General features: G+C 43.4%; 1 protein-coding gene across 3 annotated transcripts; it reads right to left on the bottom strand.

The window, feature by feature from the left end:
• Positions 1–1535: 1535 nt before the first annotated feature.
• LOC121584368 (G-protein coupled receptor-associated protein LMBRD2B) lies at positions 1536–16541 on the bottom strand. Of its 3 annotated transcripts, none has more exons than XM_041900198.2 (18): positions 16432–16541; positions 14273–14518; positions 13817–13920; positions 13359–13457; positions 13038–13205; positions 12656–12866; positions 12129–12203; positions 11888–11992; positions 11619–11802; positions 10806–10987; positions 10403–10536; positions 10053–10158; positions 7959–8056; positions 7614–7720; positions 7323–7369; positions 7019–7118; positions 4750–4858; positions 1536–2647 (listed from the first exon to the last, which is right to left on the bottom strand). In XM_041900198.2, exons 2-18 carry the CDS (start codon positions 14444–14446, stop codon positions 2584–2586), a joined length of 2067 nt encoding a protein of 688 aa, XP_041756132.1. In that variant the 5' UTR covers positions 14447–14518; positions 16432–16541; the 3' UTR covers positions 1536–2583. The 3 variants fall into 3 exon arrangements, 2 of the variants coding, with proteins under 2 accessions (XP_041756132.1, XP_041756133.1); XM_041900199.2 differs by having other exon boundaries at positions 14273–14515; XR_006003703.2 differs by having other exon boundaries at positions 2563–2647; positions 4494–4858.
• Positions 16542–21260: the final 4719 nt, after the last annotated feature.

Here is a 21260-nt window from a genome sequence, read left to right as displayed (position 1 = left end):
AACCCTAGCACACTAAGTTAACCCTATAGCCTTTACTGTAACCCTTACCGTAATTTTAGCAAGCTATTGCATATCAACAGAGTTGCAGCAGTTGATAGTTTAAGCATCTACAGATCATCTATTGGGGACTGTCCAATTCATGTGTGTCCCAAATGACCAACTATTGAATTGATTTGAACCTGGATGTGGGATGGAGTGATGGAAGGAGGGAAGGAGGGACACAGTAGGGGAGGAAAGGGTGGAGAGGACCGTTAGTCATGTTTTCTGCCTGCCTCTGACCCTCTCTGGATGCATCCCAAATGGCACCCTATTCCCTATATAGTGCACTTCTTTTGACCCCCCTTTCTTCTCGTCCCCCAACCGACAAAAGCAACACTCCCCATCCTCTAGCCCCTCCCCATCCTCTAGCCCCTCCCCATCCTCTAGATAAGTGTGGTCATAATAATAATAATATGCCATTTAGCAGACGCTTTTATCCAAAGCGACTTACAGTCATGCGTGCATACATTTTTGTGTATGGGTGGTCCCGGGGATCGAACCCACTACCTTGGCGTTACAAGCGCCGTGCTCTACCAGCTGAGCTACAGAGGACCACGTCATTGCCTCTCCCCATCCTCTAGCCCCTCCCCATCTTCTAACTCCTCCCCATCCTCTAACCCCTCCCCATCATCTAGCCCCTCCCCATCCTCTAACCCCTCCCCATCCTCTAACTCCTCCCCATCCTCTAGCCCCTCCCCATCCTCTAGCCCCTCCCCATCCTCTAGACAAGTGTGGTCATTGCCTCTCCCCATCCTCTAGCCCCTCCCCATCCTCTAACTCCTCCCCATCATCTAGCCCCTCCCCATCCTCTAACCCCTCCCCATCCTCTAACTCCTCCCCATCCTCTAGCCCCTCCCCATCCTCTAACTCCTCCCCATCCTCTAACTCCTCCCCATCCTCTAGCCCCTCCCCATCATCTAGCCCCTCCCCATCCTCTAGCCCCTCCCCATCCTCTAGCACCTCCCCGTCTTTTAGATCAGTGTGGTCACTGCCCGGCCCAGCCGCCGTCCCCGGCGAGTCTTCTCTCCTCAGACAGGCCCGTCACGCAAACATGGCCAAGAAGGGAACTCTGTGTACTGACTGTACAGAGCATGACTGGTCGGGATCAGCTGAAGCCATTGAAGTTTGTTATGGATTTCAATAGAGAATACAGAATGGGTTTCTCTGGGTCAGTTCCCGTGGAACGTGGGTCATCCCTGCCCTGCCTCAGGGCTACATTTAACCCCTACAGAGAAGAACACTGGAGTCTGGAGCCAATGGACATCCACCGTACGGGAACCACCAGTCCACACATATAGTAGTGTACCAAATGGCACCCTATTCCCTATATAGTGCACTACTTTTGACCTGGGCCCATTGGAACGCAGCCATAGAAACTTTCCATAGTAGTCTCCACACATATGACCCACTAGGCCTACAGTCTCCCACTAGCAGGTATGGGGAGGTCAAATCATCCCTTCATCACCATAAACCAAAATAATAATGTAGATCAAAAGTGTATTTACAAATACATACAATTTATTTAATTTATATATGCAAAATAGTTTTTCAAAAATGTTTTGGGGGTATGATTTATTGAAACTGGATTTGAGATATAATGGGTTCAATAATAATAATATTCTACATAATCAAGCCTTTACTCACAAAGTTCCTAATGGTTAACATGGTTAACACCATCCTCACACTTAAGGTCCAAGCTTCAAACATCACTGAGCTTAGTTATTATTGATCAAAAAATGGCAGTGCAGTCAGTACTTGTTGATTAAAAAAATATATAAAGAACATTGATATTTGAATACAGCATTTATGGAAATAAAACCATTTAAAATGTAGCAAAACTAGTGCACACATCCATTACGCCTTCAAGGCACAGGAACATCCCCTAGAAAGAAGAGATGTATTGTCATCGTATCCTGAAAACACATACATACCCTGGCAAACAAGAGGCATTGTGAGATGAATGGCAATCACTGAGTTGTCGTTACAGAATGAAAAGGTTTTAAAAACACAAATAGAAAACAAAGGAGGTAAATACTTGATCAAGGGCCCTAATGCATCCCTTGTTCCTAAGGTTAAAGGTCACGGTTGTTCCCAAGGTCAGGAGGTCAGACAATGTTTTGTTCTTGGGTGACTGCTGGAGCCACAGTTGGAGTGCTGATTTAGGATCAGGACCCCCTGGTCCATGTAATCTGATTCATTATGATCTCAAAAGCTAAACTGATCCTGGATCAGCACTCCTTTTGAGACGCTTTATGAATACAGGCCCAGATTATCTAATACTAAAAACAAGTCCCATTAATGAAGGGAAAAAACAACATACTAGCCCAGACGGATATTTGCAAATCCCTTTCAAAATATGTAAATCCCTGCAAATATTCCCAATGTTCATGAAATAAATAAAATGACAATAGGCCTATATCTATCTCCAAAGACAAACAGGCTAAATGAGAAAAGAGAAGAAGAAAATATCCATGAAACTAGCAGCCGTGTGGGCAATGAGGTAAGGTCAGTTTAGTCCCGCAGCCTCTGAGCAGGGGTTTCCTCTCAGACATCGTCGAAAATGTAAGTCCTTGAGGACGCCAGGGAGAGGTAACGTCCTCCTGCATACCTAGAGAGGGACAGACCAAGGATAAATAATATCAGATCAATCATTTCCCTTTCTCTTCTTCTCTTCTACTGACATTATAATAAAACATTATGTTTTCCCACCATGTACTGTAATCCACTAGCCTGGGTGCCAGTCTGTAATCCACTAGCCTGGGTGCCAGTCTGTAATCCACTAGCCTGGGTGCCAGTCTGTAATCCACTAACCTGGGTGCCAGTCTGTAATCCACTAGCCTGGGTGCCAGTCTGTAATCCACTAACCTGGGTGCCAGTCTGTAATCCACTAACCTGGGTGCCAGTCTGTAATCCACTAACCTGGGTGCCAGTCTGTAATCCACTAACCTGGGTGCCAGTCTGTAATCCACTAACCTGGGTGCCAGTCTGTAATCCACTAACCTGGGTGCCAGTCTGTAATCCACTAACCTGGGTGCCAGTCTGTAATCCACTAACCTGGGTGCCAGTCTGTAATCCACTAACCTGGGTGCCAGTCTGTAATCCACTAACCTGGGTGCCAGTCTGTAATCCACTAGCCTGGGTGCCAGTCTGTAATCCACTAACCTGGGTGCCAGTCTGTAATCCACTAACCTGGGTGCCAGTCTGTAATCCACTAACCTGGGTGCCAGTCTGTAATCCACTAACCTGGGTGCCAGTCTGTAATCCACTAACCTGGGTGCCAGTCTGTAATCCACTAGCCTGGGTGCCAGTCTGTAATCCACTAACCTGGGTGCCAGTCTGTAATCCACTAACCTGGGTGCCAGTCTGTAATCCACTAACCTGGGTGCCAGTCTGTAATCCACTAACCTGGGTGCCAGTCTGTAATCCACTAACCTGGGTGCCAGTCTGTAATCCACTAACCTGGGTGCCAGTCTGTAATCCACTAACCTGGGTGCCAGTCTGTAATCCACTAACCTGGGTGCCAGTCTGTAATCCACTAACCTGGGTGCCAGTCTGTAATCCACTAACCTGGGTGCCAGTCTGTAATCCACTAACCTGGGTGCCAGTCTGTAATCCACTAACCTGGGTGCCAGTCTGTAATCACTAACCTGGGTGCCAGTCTGTAATCCACTAGCCTGGGTGCCAGTCTGTAATCCACTAGCCTGGGTGCCAGTCTGTAATCCACTAACCTGGGTGCCAGTCTGTAATCCACTAACCTGGGTGCCAGTCTGTAATCCACTAACCTGGGTGCCAGTCTGTAATCCACTAGCCTGGGTGCCAGTCTGTAATCCACTAACCTGGGTGCCAGTCTGTAATCCACTAGCCTGGGTGCCAGTCTGTAATCCACTAACCTGGGTGCCAGTCTGTAATCCACTAGCCTGGGTGCCAGTCTGTAATCCACTAACCTGGGTGCCAGTCTGTAATCCACTAACCTGGGTGCCAGTCTGTAATCCACTAACCTGGGTGCCAGTCTGTAATCCACTAACCTGGGTGCCAGTCTGTAATCCACTAACCTGGGTGCCAGTCTGTAATCCACTAACCTGGGTGCCAGTCTGTAATCCACTAACCTGGGTGCCAGTATGTTTCTGCTCTCTTGCCAACTCTTTATGGAGTTTTCATGGCTTGACAATGAAAATGGAAGGCAAAAGCCCAAACAGATCTGGGACCAGGCTAGTATTTAGTATTAGCATTTAGCTAGATTCAATCCATATCGCGGAAGATCCGCTCTATAGTGCGATTAAAATTTAAAGGCTATGTTTGCGCGTTTGCGGAGACTGCATTCAAGGTAAACGCTGCATATGTCGGCTCATTCGGAAATCACCTTTAAAAATCTATCACGCTATAACGGGGATCTTCCGCGACACCGATTAAATCTAACCCTAATACTATTTCAAATCATGACTGGGGCTTAGTACCTCTGGGTTGGAGAATGACTGGGGCTTAGTACCTCTGGGTTGGAGAATGACTAGGGCTTAGTACCTCTGGGTTGGAGAATGACTGGGGCTTAGTACATCTGGGTTGGAGAATGACTGGGGCTTAGTACATCTGGGTTGGAGAATGACTGGGGCTTAGTATCTCTGGGTTGGAGAATGACTGGGGCTTAGTACCTCTGGGTTGGAGAATGACTGGGGCTTAGTACCTCTGGGTTGGAGAATGACTGGGGCTTAGTACCTCTGGGTTGGAGAATCACTAGGATCTAGGCTGGCGGTGTCCATACTAGGGTCCATATCCTGAAGTAGCCCAGTGTGATCTCCGCTCTCTCTCCAGGTCAACTGGGCAGCTGAAGAGAACACACATTTAGGTAACGTCCCAAATGGCAACCTATTCCCAATGTAGTGCACTACTTTTGACTAGGGCCAATAGGGCTCAGGTCGAATGTAGTGCACTATATAGGGAACAGTGTGCCATTTGGGACGCAGTTGTGATGAGGATCTGGTAACATTTGATTGACGGCTATAATGCATTAGGCCATAAGCATGAAATATTTTAAGTCTGTTGAAAATGATCATCATAAAAACCCAATGGAATAAGACATGTTGTACAACAAGCAGACTAACAAAGCATTATATCAGTTGGTTTTAATTAAGTAAAGACAGCGACTGCATCCCAAATGGAACCCTATTACATACAGTGCCTTCGGAAAGTATTCAGACCCCTTGACTTTTTCTACATTTTGTTAGGTTACAGCCTTCTTTTAAAATTGATGAAATTGTTTTTTTCCCTCATCAATCTACACAAAATACCCCAGAATGACAAAAAAAAAAAAAGGTTTGTAGAATTTTAAAATTTATAAATTAAAAAACCCGGAAATATAATACATTTATATAAGTATTCAGACCCTTTCCTCAGTACTTTGTTGAAGCACCTTTGACAGCGATGATAGCCTTGAGTCTTCTTGGGTATGACGCTACAAGCTTGGCACACCTGTATTTGGGGAGTTTCTCCCATTCTTCTCTGCAGATCCTCTCAAGCTCTGTCAGGTTGGATGGGGAGCGTTGCTGCACAGCTATTTTCAGGTCTCTTCAGAGATGTTCGATCGGGTTCAAGACCGGGCTCTGGCTGGACCACTCAAGGACATTCAGAGACTTGTCCCGAAGCCACTCCTGCATTGTCTTGGCTGTGTACTTAGGGTCGTTGTCCTGTTGGAAGGTTGAACCGTCACCCCAATCTGAGATCTTGAGCACTCTGGAGCAGGTTTTCATCAAGGATCTCTCTGTACTTTGCCTCAATCCTGACTAGTCTCCCAGTCCCTGCTGCTGAAAAACATCCCCACCGCATGATGCTGCCACCACCATGCTTCACCGGTAGGGATGGTGCCAGGTTTCCTCCAGACGTGACGCTTGGCATTCAGGCCAAAGAGTTCAATCTTGTTTCTCATGGTCTGAGAGTCTTTAGGTGCGTTTTGGCAAACTCCAAGCGGGCTGTCATGTGCCTTTTACTGAGGACTGGTTTCCATCTGGCCACTCTACCATAACGGCCTGATTAGTGGAGTGCTGCAGAGATAGTTGTCCTTCTGGAAGGTTCTTCCATCTCCACAGAGGAACTCTAGAGCTCTGTCAGAGTGACCATCGGGTTGTTGGTCACCTCCCTGACCAAGGCCCTTCTCCCCCGATTGCTCAGTTTGGCCGGGCGGCCAGCTCTAGGAAGAGTCTTGGTGGTTCCAAACTGCTTCCATTTAAGAATGATGGAGGCCACTGTGTTCTTGGTGCAGAAATGTTTTGGTACCATTCCCCAGATCTGTGGGGGCCTCGACACAATCCTGTCTCGGAGCTCTACGGACAATTCCTTCGACCTCATGGCTTGGTTTTTGCTCTGACATGCACTGTCAACTGTGGGACCTTATATAGACAGGTGTGTGCCTTTCCAAATCATGTCCAATCAATTGAATTTACCACAGGTGGACTCCAATGAAGTTGTAGAAACATCTCAAGGATAATTAATGGAAACAGTATGCACCTGAGCTCAATTTCGAGTCTCATAGCAAAGGGTCTGAATACTTATGTAAATAAGGTATTTCTGTTTTTTGCAAAAATGTCTAAAAACCTGTTTTTCACTTTGTCATTATGTGCTATTGTGTGTAGATTGCTGAGGATTTTTATTTGCTCAATCAATTTTGAATAAGGCTGTAACGTAACAAAATGTGGAAAAAGTGAAGGGGTCTGAATACTTTCTGAATGCACTGCATACTACAGTAGTGCACTACTTTTGACCAGAGCCCTATAAAGGGAATAGGGTACCATTTGGGATGTGACCAGTGTTACAGAGAATCTTGAACATTGTGTGGCATAATGCTACAGTAGCATGATGGAGATATAGAGAGTATTGAGGGGACACTAAGTGTAGAGAAGCTCTCGTCTACTCCCAGTCTTTCCTACGGTGTTCCTCCATACTCACTCCCAGTCTTTCCTACGGTGTTCCATGGAGTAAACTTCATACTCACTGTCACTGTTGTCTGTGGGAGAGTCATTGTCCTTTAACTCGGAATAACCATTTCTGTTCCTCCCCACATTTCGGTGTTCTCCATAGCGCTCTCTCCATCCCTGAAGAACAGTTATTTTACATGGTATAGGGTTAACTTAAGGGAAACTTCATGCTGGAGCATTTTACACAGACAGTGAACCCAATGAGCTGGCAGGTGGTTCAGAGTTTGGTCATGCGGTGGTGTTAATACCAGTGTGAACATTGATATTGTGGTCTTCTCCAGTGTTCAGAGAACTCTCAAAATAAGAAAGGACCGTGCTCACTTGTTTCCGACTCTCCCCATCCTGGCTTCTCTGTCGTTTTCTTCTTTCTACAACAACAACAAGAAGCAAAGTTAGTGGCAATATTGTCCCCAACTTCATCTCATCCACATTGGACTCCAAAAGAAGAGCTTCCAAAATGGCATCCAGGCTGAGTGTACAACTGTTGCTCCGGGGTGAAGTTTCCCCTAGGTACAGATCTAGGATCAGCTTCCCCTCCCCAATAGTAACCATAAACAATGCAAAACTGATCCAGGATCAGAGTTTAGGGGCAACTTCACCCGACAATAGTACCTCTTTTGATAAGCTCTCTGCCCTCTTCCACCAGGTCAGAGGTCAAGTCATCGCTCTGACTCATATACTGTGGGAACCCCAGGAGGTTGAGACAGCGGGTACCCAGGCTGAAAACACAAGGAGAGGGGAGGAAGGAAGGAAAACACGCGTTAGTTAGAGGGGCGAGCTGGGGTTCCATTTCTGGACTTTTAAATGAATATAGCCATTGATTGTTGAAGAATATAACTTCTAAACTGATCCTAGGTCACCACTCCTACTATGAGACACATGTCAATACAGACCCTGTTGTCTTATGATGGGAATCCCCTGGAGAGGATGTCAAATGGACCTGCAGACAAGACTTACCTGTAGTAGGTGGCGATGCAGAGGAGGACTATGAGCATGGGGTAATAGATGTAGAAACCATCTGCTATGAAGGAGAGAAGACGCATAGAGCCCATGATCTGGTAGACACAAGAAAGATGGAGTTGAGAAAAATGGTGGTTCTGATACCTAGAAAGTCTAGCTGATGAAATAAATCCCCGTAGGGTGATGTTCATTATTCAGTAGCATGCCAAGTGGGTTCTTCACGGCCAGACTTTAAATCCTCTACATAGACGTCATGAAGCAACTCGTTGTCCTTTACAATGAGAGAGCCCGTGTGACCGAGGCTTCGTCCCAAAAGGCACCGTATTCCCTATATGTGCATAGGGCTCTGGTCAAAAGTAGTGCACTACAGAGTACCACAGCATGAGTCAAATTCAATCATTCTTTACACCATTCATTTATCCCATTCAGGATTTTAGAAACACTTAAAATAAGGGCTGTGTTTCGTGTAGGCTTACCCTGGCATCATGTTTTGATAACTGTGTAACTCTCTCTTGGACAAGGTGACTTTTATCAATTTATTCGCCTATATTTACCCCCAACAAATGAAACGCTAATTAGCTGCTAATGTGGCTATCATAAAGAACTACAAATGCCATGATGATCTGGACGAGACTGCCGAATCGAGGCAAAGGTAAGAATCTATGGATTAACTATCTAATGCTAGATTAACGTAGTAATGAATAAATTGGCTACATTTATTTAAATGTACCTCTTAGCAAAGGTGCCAGCTAGAGATGACGTGCAGGAGCTTGCAGGGATTTGTAGTCTTGCATGATGTCTACTTTGATGCTAATTAGCATTTTCATATCTGTGAGTAAATAGAGCCGAATATATTGATAAAAGTCACCTTGTCCGAGAGAGATTTACATGGTTATTAAAACGTCACACCAGGGTAAACCTACACGAAACACAGCCCTTATTTTAAGTGTTTCTAAAATCCCCTATGGGAAAAATGAATAGTGGAAAACGATTGGAACCATTTCCCTGTTTGACCGCTAGGTGTTATGGGTATTATGACATCTCCACTGTGGAGTCTATACTGCCCTACAAAGGCAAAATACAGCAACTACACTTTTGGTCAAAATTGAGTTAAGACTGAAATCAGGCTTTGCAGTATCTGTTTTATCTTGTGACAAAGTGGAGTCAGATTTCCACCCGGTCTAATGTCCATTGCTCGTGTTTCTTGGCCCAAGCAAGTCCCTTCTTCTTATTGGTGTCCTTTAGTAGTGGTTTCTTTGCAGCAATTTGACCATGAAGGCCTGATTCATGCAGTCTCCTCTGAACAGTTGATGTTGAGATGTGTCTGTTACTTGAACTCTGTGAAACATTTATTTGGGCTGCAATCTGAGGTGCAGTTAACTCTAATGAACTTATCCTCTGCAGCAGAGGTAACTCTGGGTCTTCCTTTCCTGTGGCGGTCCTCATGAGAGCCAGTTTCATCATAGTGCTTGATGGTTTTTGCAACTGCACTTGAAGAAACTTTCAAAGTTGTTGAAATTTTCCAGATTGACTGGCCTTCATGTCTTAAAGTAATGATGGACTGTTGTTTCTCTTTGCTTATTTAAGATGTTCTTGCCATAATATGGACTTGGTCTTTTACCAAATAGGACTATCTTCTGTATACCTCCCCTACCTTGTCACAACACAACTGATTGGCTCAAACGCATTAAGGAAATAAATTCCACAAATTAACTTTTAACAAGGCACACCTGTTAATTGAAATGCATGCCAGGTGACTACCTCATGAAGCTGGTTGAGAGAATGCCAAGAGTGTGCAATGCTGTCATCAAGGCAAAGGGTGGCTACTTTGAAGAATCTCAAATATAAAATATATTTTGATTTGTTTAACACCTTTTTGGTTACTACATGATTCCATGTGTTATTTCATAGTTTTGATGTCTTCACTATTATTCTACAATGTAGAAAATAGTAAAAATAAAGAAAAACCCTTGAATATGTAGGTGTATTGGTACTGTATATATTGTAATTTTCACTGTTGGCGTTTTGCCTTTGTAGGGCAGTATATATTGAATAGGGTGCCATTTGGGATGCACACCGAGTCTGACTTACTGAGGTGTATGCCGTCTCTATTCTCTCCTGGTGAGAAATGGAGGCGTCCATGTGGATGAGACCCAGGAAGTTGAGACACAGCGGAGGAGTCAGTCGACAGAACAACCTGCGTTTTAAAGGTATGCACACAATACCCAAAGTGATACTCAGACAAACATGTAGACTGAAATGTTCTAGAGTTCTAAAGCTCTAGAACCAAGCTCAAACAGTGACATCTACGGTGTCCATATTATTAGGACAGCCACAGTCTCAACTTCTTTCAGCAATACTTTTTTTTGAGGCTGTCCTAAAATGGACACCATAGACACACCTTCACAGCACGTGGTATATTTGAGCGGTGAGAGACGTACATTCCGCTGAACTGTAGGCTGTAGGCGTCTGTCTGATGGTGAGGTACCAGGTTGTAATAGTTGAAGACTCGGATGCGGAACACGGTGGAGTAGACACAAACACACAGGAAGAAAATAGTGACGAAGCACGCCATCTGGTGGTGGACAGAACATCACAGCAATCATTTGGCACGTTTCTCCATATTTCCTGTCATACTTATACATGTTCATGTGTGTCATTTATCCAAACTGTGTTTGCAACCATGCTATCCTCAACACGTAGTAGTATTAGTTACTTTATTGTCGCAGATAAGACGTTTTTCAGGAAAACATGACAATAAACTAGCCTGGTCCCGGATCAGTTTGTGCTGCATTCTGGCACCAAGGCTAACTTTACACACAGAAACCCAAAGATAATAGCTACCTCTATGTACAAGTAGTTGTAGTCCTTCTCTGCTAACTGGATGAAGACGGCGAAGAGAGAGAGGACAGGCTGTGTGCTGAAGAAGGTGCATTCGGACCACACCACAGCCACAGAGAGCAGAGACAGCAGTAGAGACAACAGTCGGTAGCACCACTGTCGCAGCACACACTCCCAGTACCACTCTGTAGAAAAACAAATGTTGGTAAATAGATCCATTCAATTGTTGGAAGCGTTAAAGATTACTGGTGTGCCTGAGTCTTGCTTCTTTTTAATAAGTATACTTTTTGCTCCATTCACAGGGTAAATTAAGGTGTGTGAGTTTACTCTTTCGAAATGTTCACATTTCAGTCAGATATTGCCATGAGTATTGGGACAGGGAGGGACACACATGAGGATAGATAATAATACATTCACACACACACACACACACTCACACACACACACACACACACACACACACACACACACACACACACACACACACACACACAATTGATGAATATCAAGAACCAGTCTGTTGAAGATACTGAATAAAGTAATTCTCTGTTTACATTTGATAAGTGGATTTTCTAAAGGGGCTGATACAGCTTTCACAACACAGTCCTTTCACGACATCCAGAGTTCAACATGTCCACAGTACACCAGAGAGTAGGTAAGCTGACCATGGATAGACAGTAGGCATACAGTAGATTGTGTCCCAAATAGCATCCTATTCCCATAGTGCACTACTTTTGACCACGGCCCTATAGGGTGCCATTTGGGACGGCGCCATAGGCCTATTGAAGAATTCAGTCGTCCCCTACTTGAACTTACCTATGGTGGGAGTGTACAGGTGTTTGCCGAGCCAGCCGGGTGGCTGGGAGGAGAGGAAACTATGGACAAACTGGTGGGAGGGACTGGCCTCGTTCTTACACACGTCCTCTAAATGGAAGGCCTCTTCCAGAAGGATCGCCCACTGGACCTGGGTTTGACTGTGTCTCTGGCCAGCATAGATCACCTGGCCAACACACAACACTAGGATCAGCTTCCATCCCCCAATCCTAACCTTAACCATTAGCGGGGGAAATGCTAAACATAATGACCTGCTTATGAAGCTTCACCAGGCTCCTTCTGGAGGGATGGGCCCTCTGTGTGCTTTCATCCTCCATGTTCAGCCTCACCATTTTCTCCCGGATTTCCGTGGGACACTAAAATGGATGTGCTTATTTTAGATTTTAGACTTAAGTCATTCATACTAATGGTTAACATGATTAATTGTCATTATTATAGACTGTCCCACTGGTTTACAAATGGAGGTATTTGCCTTTGTTCTAACAGTCTTACCTTTCTCAAAATAGTGTCAATGCATTTCCTTAGTGGGTGACTGTACCCGATGGATTCGTTGGCATTTGCCACCTCCTGTCAAAGAGGAATTTCATTCGTTCCATTCAATGGCCCAAAAACAATGCATTGATTTGTCATACTTCTACTCAGACTCAGCGATATGACTGTCTCTCTATAAAGAGTGGTGCAAACATCTGAGAGAGAGTGCAAAGCAAGAGGCTGATCTGATATGAGCTCCCCAAACAGATAATGGTTGCGTCAGAAATGTCACCCCATTCCATAAATAGCGCACCACTTTTGACCAGGGCCCAGAAGGTGCCATTTTGGACACAGACAATATTTACCATCTGCACAGGAGTCCGCTCCTCTCTCGTACAACGTGAGAACAAATGCTGCCAAGATTAGCCCCTTGCGTCGTACTGTCTTTGTTTGTGTTGGAGGTCTGCCCGCTTATGCCTACGGACACGCCACATCGCCGAGCGGACCTTTAAAAACCATCATACTTTAGTTCTTGTCATCCATCTCACCTCCATGGCATCCTCCATGTTTTCGTCGGCGTCTGCCTTTTCCGTCGCCAGCTTGGCCACCTTGAAGTAGGTCTTGGCCAACAGGTAATCGGGGCAAGAGGAGATCCAGTAGGAGCGCGGGATCTCCACCAGGCCGTAACCTAGCAACAGCACCAAGAGGAAAAGCCCCCAGGTGTTTGCTGCTGCGATGCCAATGGTTTGCAGCCCCCGCCTGGAAGAGAAGACAGAGACACATACGCGCTGATCCAGGGTCAGTTTGGCATTTTCCCTACTAATAGCTAAGGTTAGGATTGGGGAAGGGGATCTGTCCCTAGGGGAATCTTCACCCAGGAGGCAGGAGGAGGGGGACACGGATGCAAAAGGTGTGATGGGGTTTACTCACCAGGTCAGCTGCCACTGGGGATGAACAGCCACGTAGATAAGCAAGGAGCAAAAGATGATCAGGTAGGTGCCATAGTAGATGGCGTTCTCGATAAGAGCTGTCTTGATCTTTCCAGTGATAGAAAAGCCCCCGGAGCGGGCATAGGATTGTATGAAGGGGAGAAACAGCCTGTTGACAGACAGACAGACAGACAGACAGACAGACAGACAGACAGACAGATAACAACAACAAAAACACATTAGCCAAAAATAGAGTGGAAAAATAATCTGGCAAAGGGTTGCTATTGCAGTCAGAGGGGGGTGGACAGTGTTTGGAGCTCACCAGGTCAGAAACTGAGACATCCAGTAGACCACACGCCAGAACACTGGCAGGATTCCGTCCGGGACATAGCTCCACGGCTTGTGACATACTTTAGGTGTGCTGTAATTAAAGAGACACCTGTCTTACTTGACTTAAATCATTTTACTCCGTGTGGAGCACAGGTCATCCTCATAAGAGACAACACTATGTACACATTGTAAAGGAAACCACATGAATACAGTACAATTGTTGCATAACCATAAATCGTAAAGTTGTCAGCAGACAGTGCAGTGGGTCCTTAGCTCTAGTCCAGGTAGTTAGTTAGTGAGTTCCTCTACAAACGCCCTCTTACGCTACATTGAAGCCAGTCACTACACAAATTGGTCATGGATTTTGTCAATGGCGTTCAGTGCATAGCGTAACAGGGTGTTAGTTGAGGAACGCGGTAACGCACTGGACCAGATCTGTGGGTACTGTACCTTGTCGTAGGGAAGACAGATGAGTTGGATGTCTGATTAAAGTGGTCTGCACTGGTCAGAGCCTTGGGTTTCTCATTGTCAATCTTACACTGGTTATATATGGTCTGAAATAAGAATGCGCGCACACAAACACGCACACACACACGCACACACACACGCACGCACGCACGCACGCACGCACGCACGCACACACACACACACACACGCACACACACACACACACACACACAATGAAGCCAGTACAGTTATTTACTGTACTACTATTTTACATGACAGAGTAACGGTTATTCATAACTTTATCACCCGTATTGTACAGCTTCCTAAAGGAGCAGCTTTTCATCCACTGTGGGGCGAAGTTTCCCCTAGGTACAGATCTAGGATCAGCTTCCCCTCCCCCAAACCATTAGTGGGGAAAATGCTAAACTGACCCCAGATCAGCGTCTAGGGGCAACGTACCGTGCTGACGTCCAGGGGGAGGATGAAGACGATGAGGAAGCAGAGATACCAGGACAGGAGGGTCCCGAACAGCACCAGTGGGTGTTGCTTGCGGACATCTCCATAGCGATGCAGGAGAAATAGAGGCAGGAAGAAGACCAGCACTATCTCGATGCTCAGGGCGCCACCGCTCATGCTTCTGCTGTACCCATTCACTGTTCCATAACACACCGTCCGTCTGTCTGTCTGTGAACCCTGCACACACTGCTATGTATGGGGGAGAGAGAGAGTTAGCATAAATGGGTAGTATTTGGTTATAATACATCAATTGAAAAGGTAATATACACTACCGGTCAAAAGTTTTAGAACACCTACTCATTCAAGTGTTTTCCTTTATTTTTTAAACTATTTTCTACATTGTAGAATAATAGTGAAGACATCAAAACTATGAAATAACACTTATGGAATCATGTAGTAACCAAAAAAGTGTTAAACAAATCAAAATATATTTTATATTTGAGATTCTTCAAATAGCCACCCTTTGCCTTGATGACAGCTTTGCACACTTTTGGCATTCTCTCAACCAGCTTCATGAGGTAGTCACCTGGAATGCATTTCAGTTAACAGGTGTGCCTTCTTAAAAGTTAATTTGTAGAATTTCTTTCCTTCTTAATGCGTTTGAGCCAATCAGTTGTGTTGTGACAAGGTAGTATACAGAAGATAGCCCTATTTGGTAAAAGACCAAGTCCATATTATGGCAAGAACAGCTCAAATAAGCAAAGAGAAACAACAGTCCATCATTACTTTAAGACATGAAGGTCAGTCAATACAGAACATTTCAAGAACTTTGAAAGTTTCTTCAAGTGCAGTCACAAAAACCATCAAGCGCTATGAGGACAGCCACAGGAAAGGAAGACCCAGAGTTACCTCTGCTGCAGAGGATAAGTTCATTAGAGTTACCAGCCTCAGAAATTGCAGCCCAAATAAATGCTTCACAGAGTTCAAGTAACAGACACATCTCAACATCAACTGTTCAAGGAACCTGTGTGAATCAGGCCTTCATGGTTGAATTGCTGCAAAGAAACCATTACTAAAGGACACCAATACGAAGAAGAGACTTGCTTGGGCCAAGAAACACAAGCAATGGACATTAGACCGGTTGAAATGTGTCCTTTGGTCTGGAGTCCAAATTGAAGATTTTTGGTTCCAACCGCCGTGGCTTTGTGAGACGCGGTGTGGGTGAACGGATGATCGCCACATGTGTATTTCCCACCGTAAAGCATGGAGGAGGAGGTGTTATGGTGTGAGGGTGCTTTGCTGGTGACACTGTCTGTGATTGATTTAGAATTCAAGGCACACTTAATCAGCATGGCTACCACAGCATTCTGCAGCGATACGCCATCCCATCTGGTTTGGGCTTAGACTATCATTTGTTTTTCAACAGGACAATGACCCAACACACCTCCAGGCTGTGTAAGGGCTATTTGACCAAGAAGGAGAGTGATGGAGTGCTGCATCAGATGACCTGGCCTCCACAATCCCCTGACCTCAACCCAATTGAGATGGTTTGGGATGAGTCGGACGGCAGAGTGAAGGAAAAGCAGCCAACAAGTGCTCAGCATATGTGGGAACTCTTTCAAGACTGTTGGAAAAGCATTCCAGGTGAAGCTGGTTGAGAGAATGCCAAGAGGCAAAGGGTGGCTATTTGAAGAATCTCAAATATAAAATATATTTTGATTTCTTTAACACTTTTTTGGTTACTACATGATTCCATATGTGTTATTTCATAGTTTTAATGTCTTCACTATTATTCTACAATGTAGAAAATATTACAAATAAAGAAAAACCCTTGAATGAGTAGGTGTTTTAAAACTTTTGACCGGTAGTGTATGTACAATTGGTTTATGTTTTCTACAACATGGAGGGATACATAGGTTGCAATACAAAGCCATTCATAATGCTACGGAACACATCGAAAGAGCAGTGTAGGCTAAATGCAAATATGACTCATATATTTTACCCGTTATATAACCATTTCCTGATAGATTGAACAGTTAATGCTTTAATCTAGCCTATAAAGACTAGTAGCCTATAAATTAGCGATATTTTTGTTAGATGTCATTCATTAAGGTTAACAGTATTGTTAATATCAGGCCTCAATAAAAGTAGAATAAACTTACCTCGATCCTTGAACCCCAGCTGAAATTCTCCGAGCCTGTCTCTTCTCTTACGTATAATAACCTGATAATAACATAGTGTTCCGAAAAGTGGAATCCGTGTACGCAACCTTTGAAACAATTACGCAACAGTACGCATGTCTGGACCAACTTGGCATGTCGGGAAATGTAGGCTATGTGCGTACACCCGCTAGCACAGGGGTGTCAAACTCATTCCACCGAGGGCTGTGTGTCTGCGGGTTTTTGTTTTTTCCTTTCAATTAAGACCTAGACAACCAGGTGAGGGGAGTTCTTTACTAATTAGTGACCTTAATTCATCAATCAAGTACAAGGGAGGAGCAAAAACCCGCAGACACTTAGCCCTCAGTGGAATGTGTTTGACATGTGTGCAAGCATCATATTCTGATTTCTTTTTTTTCTTTTTTTTTTGCAGAGCATCTTTTTTAATGGGTACAATCTGCATTTCAACCAATAACAGAGAGATACCCCGCCATTGTTTTGGAAAAATAGCAGAGGGATGGGGATGCAGAAATGTACTGTACCTTCTCTCAAATTAATGGACAGAGCTAAGGATGCAGGTAGACATACTGACCATCCCAGAGATCAACACTATAGTTTTAACCATCTTTTGAGGCTTCATACAGTGTTTGTTTACAATTAATTTGTAAAACAAGCTTATGTTTAGGGATCTGATTGTGTACTCAGTTGAACTAAATGCATGAGACATTTATATGTTTTAGCCTATTCCTCAAGAATCGATGGGTATACAGTATATCATTAATATAAAAGTCAAAAAATGTATTTACCAATCGCAGATTGGCCCTTAAACCCTAAAAGCAAAACTCGAAGAGGCCAAAAACCCCTTTTTTTTTTTTTTTTACTTCAAAACACTTTTTTTGATCCTTCTGAAATCGTAGGACTTTGTCAAGCTTCTAGTTACCGACATAAAAACACAATTTAAGATGATTTCTGGGTTAATATGGAGGAATGAAAAATAATCTCTCTTTTGTATACTAGGGGTGTGCTGCTATGCTGAAAATGTGGACTCAAAGTTTGTGATTAAAATCACCAAATTTGGCACAGCGGTAGACGTATGTACCCTGAAAAGATATAGATATGGAGCCAGCCCAGATTTGGCCCCTGGGGGGCGTGGCAGCCACTATAACTTAAGATTCCAGTCAATGTCTCTATACCCAGTTGAGAGTCTCATCTTTCAGATACAATTGGAACTGAGTTGAAAGCCCATAGCATTCCAAAGTTAGAGCTAAAAGTCTGATGGCACTGGTGCCCATATCGCATATAACGCTATATAAAAAAAATATATATCAAATTTGGCAAAATATATGCTTACTTTGGGGGAATTTAAACCACCTAATTGTCTTACAAAAGGTTAATAAAATAAAAAGTGTTACTGTTTGACAGAAAGTGTAATTTTGTCATAATTTCCAATTTGGGGTAAAAAAAAATAAAAAATGACCTCCGTTAGCGCTTTTAAAGAGATGACTGTCTTTATGAATTTAAATGGACAATCTGAAACCCAACAAAGTAGTTAGCCCGCCACGTTTTAGAGGATAAACATTTGAGACTAATTCTGTAGGCTATTTAAATTATGGAGGCTATATAATATTCTGTAGGCTATTTAAATTAGGTAGGCTATATAATATTCTGTAGGCTATTTAAATTAGGTAGGCTATATAATATTCTGCCCACATGAACGAATGGGGCATGGGGCCGTAAAAATGTAACCACTCTCAAATTCATATACGGATCTATGGACACAAGGCCTGACCATTCAGATCAAAATGATATGTTTTACAAACAATGGAGGAAAAAAATATACAGTACCAGTCAGAAGTTAGGACAAACCTACTCATTCAAGGATTTTTATTTATTTTTACTATTTTCTACATTGTAGAATAATAGTGAAGACATCACAACTATGAAATAACACATATGGAATCATGTAGTAACCAGAAAAGTGTTAAACAAATCAAAATACATCTACATTTTAGTCATTTAGCAGACGCTCTTATCCAGAGCGAATACATGTTATATTTGAGATTCTTCAAAGTAGCCACCCTTTGCCTTGATGACAGCTTTGCACACTCTTGGCATTCTCTCAACCAGCTTCATGAGGAATGCTTTTCCAACAGTCTTGAAGGAGTTCCCACATATGCTGAGCACTTTTTGGCTGCTTTTCCTTCACTCTGTGGTCCAACTCATCCCAAACCATCTCAATTGGGTTGAGGTCGGGTGACTGTGGAGGCAAGGTCATCTGATGCAGCACTCCATCACTCTCCTTCTTGGTCAAATAGCCCTTACACAGCCTGGAGGTGTTTTTTGGGTCATTGTCCTGTTGAAAAACAAATGATAGTCCCACTAAGCACAAACCAGATGGGAAGGTGTATCGCTGCAGAATGCTGTGGTAGTCATGCTGGTGTGTGCCTTGAATTCTAAATAAATCACAGACAGTGTCACAAGCAAAGCACCCCCACACCATCACACCTCCTCCTCCATGCTTCACGGTGGGAACAACACATGCGGAAATCATCCGTTCACCTACTCTGCATCTCACAAAGATGCGGCGGTTGGAACCAAAAATCTCAACTTTGGACTCATCAGACCAAAGGACAGATTTCCACCGGTCTAATGTCCATTACTTGTGTTTCTTGGCCCAAGCAAGTCTCTTCTTCTTATTGGTGTCCTTTAGTAGTGGTTTCTTTGCAGCAATTTGACCATGAAGGCCTGATTCATGCAGTCTCCTCTGAACAGTTGATGTTGAGATGTGTCTATTACTTGAACTCTGTGAAGCATTTATTTGGGCTGCAATCTGAGGTGCAGTTAACCTCTTATGGATTGGACCCTTTTTTTCAATTTTCGCTTAAAATGACATACCCAAATCTAACTGCCTGTAGCTCAGGACCTGAAGGAAGGATATGCATATTCTTGACACCATTTGAAAGGAAACACTTTGAAAGTTTGTGGAAATGTGAAATTATTGTAGGAGAGTAGAACACATTAGATCTGGTAAGAGATAATACATTAAAAAATAAAATAGAAACGCATGTTTTTTGGTATTGTCTTTGAAATGCAAATATAATATTGCAGTTTAGGCGCAATTTAGATTTTGGCCACTAGATGGCAGCAGTGTGTGTGCAAAGTTTCAGATTGATCCAGTGAAGCATTGCAACACTGGACTATTTTGTATCAAGTCTGCCCAAATGTGCCAAATTGGTCAATTGATACATTTTCAAGTAAATAACTATAGAGAACATACAAAAATAATATGGTAATACAAAATGTAAGTTTACACACTCCCAGGAATGTCATACATGATGGATCATTAGCTTATACACTAACTTTCACACATCTAGATGGCCAGGTGGGGTGGGTGTGGAGCCAGAGACAGCAGGGGTTCAAACTGTAGAACCCAGTTCCTACATTTAAATATAAAAATAGATTTTATCAAACAAAACTATGCTACATTTTATCTCTGGGACCCTCAGGATGACAAATCAGAGCAAGATTACTGAATGTAAGTACATTATTTACTTTCAGAGGTGAATGTATCAAACCAGTTGCCGTGATAAGTTTTTTGTTGTTGTGCACTCTCCTCAAACAATAGCATGGTATTCTTTCACTGTAATAGCTACTGTAAATTGGACAGTGCAGTTAGATTAACAATAATTTAAGCTTTCTGCCCATATAAGACATGTCTATGTCCTGGAAAGTTTGCTGTTACTTACAACAGTCATGCTAATCACATTAGCGCACATTAGCTCAACCGTTCCATATACGGGACACCGATCCCGTAGAGGTTAACTCTAATGAACTTATCCTCTGTAGCAGTGGTAACTCTGGGTCTTCCTTTCCTGTGGCGGTCCTCATGAGAGCCAGTTTCATTATAGCACTTGATGGTTTTTGCAACTGCACTTGAAGAAACTTTCAAAGTTCTTGAAATGTTCCATATTGACTGACCATCATGTCTTAAAGTAATGATGTGCTGTTGTTTCTCTTTGCTTATTTAAGCTGTTCTTGCCATAATATGGACTTGGTCTTTTACCAAATAGGGCTATCCTCTGTATACCACCCCTCAAACACATTAATAGGGAAAGAAATTCCACAAATTAACTTTTAACAAGGCACACCTGTTAATTGAATGCATTCCAGGTGAAGCTGGTTGAGAGAATGACAAGAATGTGCAAAGCTGTCATCAAGGCAAAGGGTGGCTATTTGAAGAATCTCAAATATAAAATATATTTTGATTTGTTTAACACTTTTTGGGTTACTACATGATTCCATATGTGTTATTTCATAGTTTTGATGTCTTCACTATTATTCTACAATGTAGAAAATAGTAAAAAAATAAAGAAAAACCCTTGAATGAGTAGGTGTGTCCAAACTTTTAACTGACTCTGTATATATTTTGGGTTCTTAGGCATGGGGTAAGACAGTTGAACAAAGCTCTTGACGCCTTTAAAAGTTATATTCTTCAACGATCAATTGGCTAAAGACCAAATCTGAAGGCCTAACTGTAAAATAGGCATCCTAAAACCATGAGAGTGGGTTTCTACATGATGTATCAATTTATCCCAGCCTCAGACACTTGCATTGGGATACAGACCTACTGAGAGTTATGTAAGATGACACTACCTATCTCTTCATGAGACACTCATTGTGAAGTGCAAGGGTTTTACTCTGTCTAGGGGGTCGGGCATAGGTAATGACTCAAAGTTAAAGGCACAGGAGCACGGTGCAAACAAAGAGGCTTTTATTAAGAAAAGGCTCATTAAATCCTGGCTCTTCCAGAGCTCTACAGGGTCACAAAAATA

The sequence above is a fragment of the Coregonus clupeaformis genome, chromosome 16, assembly GCF_020615455.1.
Source record: "Coregonus clupeaformis isolate EN_2021a chromosome 16, ASM2061545v1, whole genome shotgun sequence".
Lineage (NCBI taxonomy): Eukaryota > Metazoa > Chordata > Actinopteri > Salmoniformes > Salmonidae > Coregonus > Coregonus clupeaformis.
The sequence above is the reverse complement of the archived record's forward strand: the minus strand, read 5'-3'. Positions and strand labels throughout refer to the sequence as shown.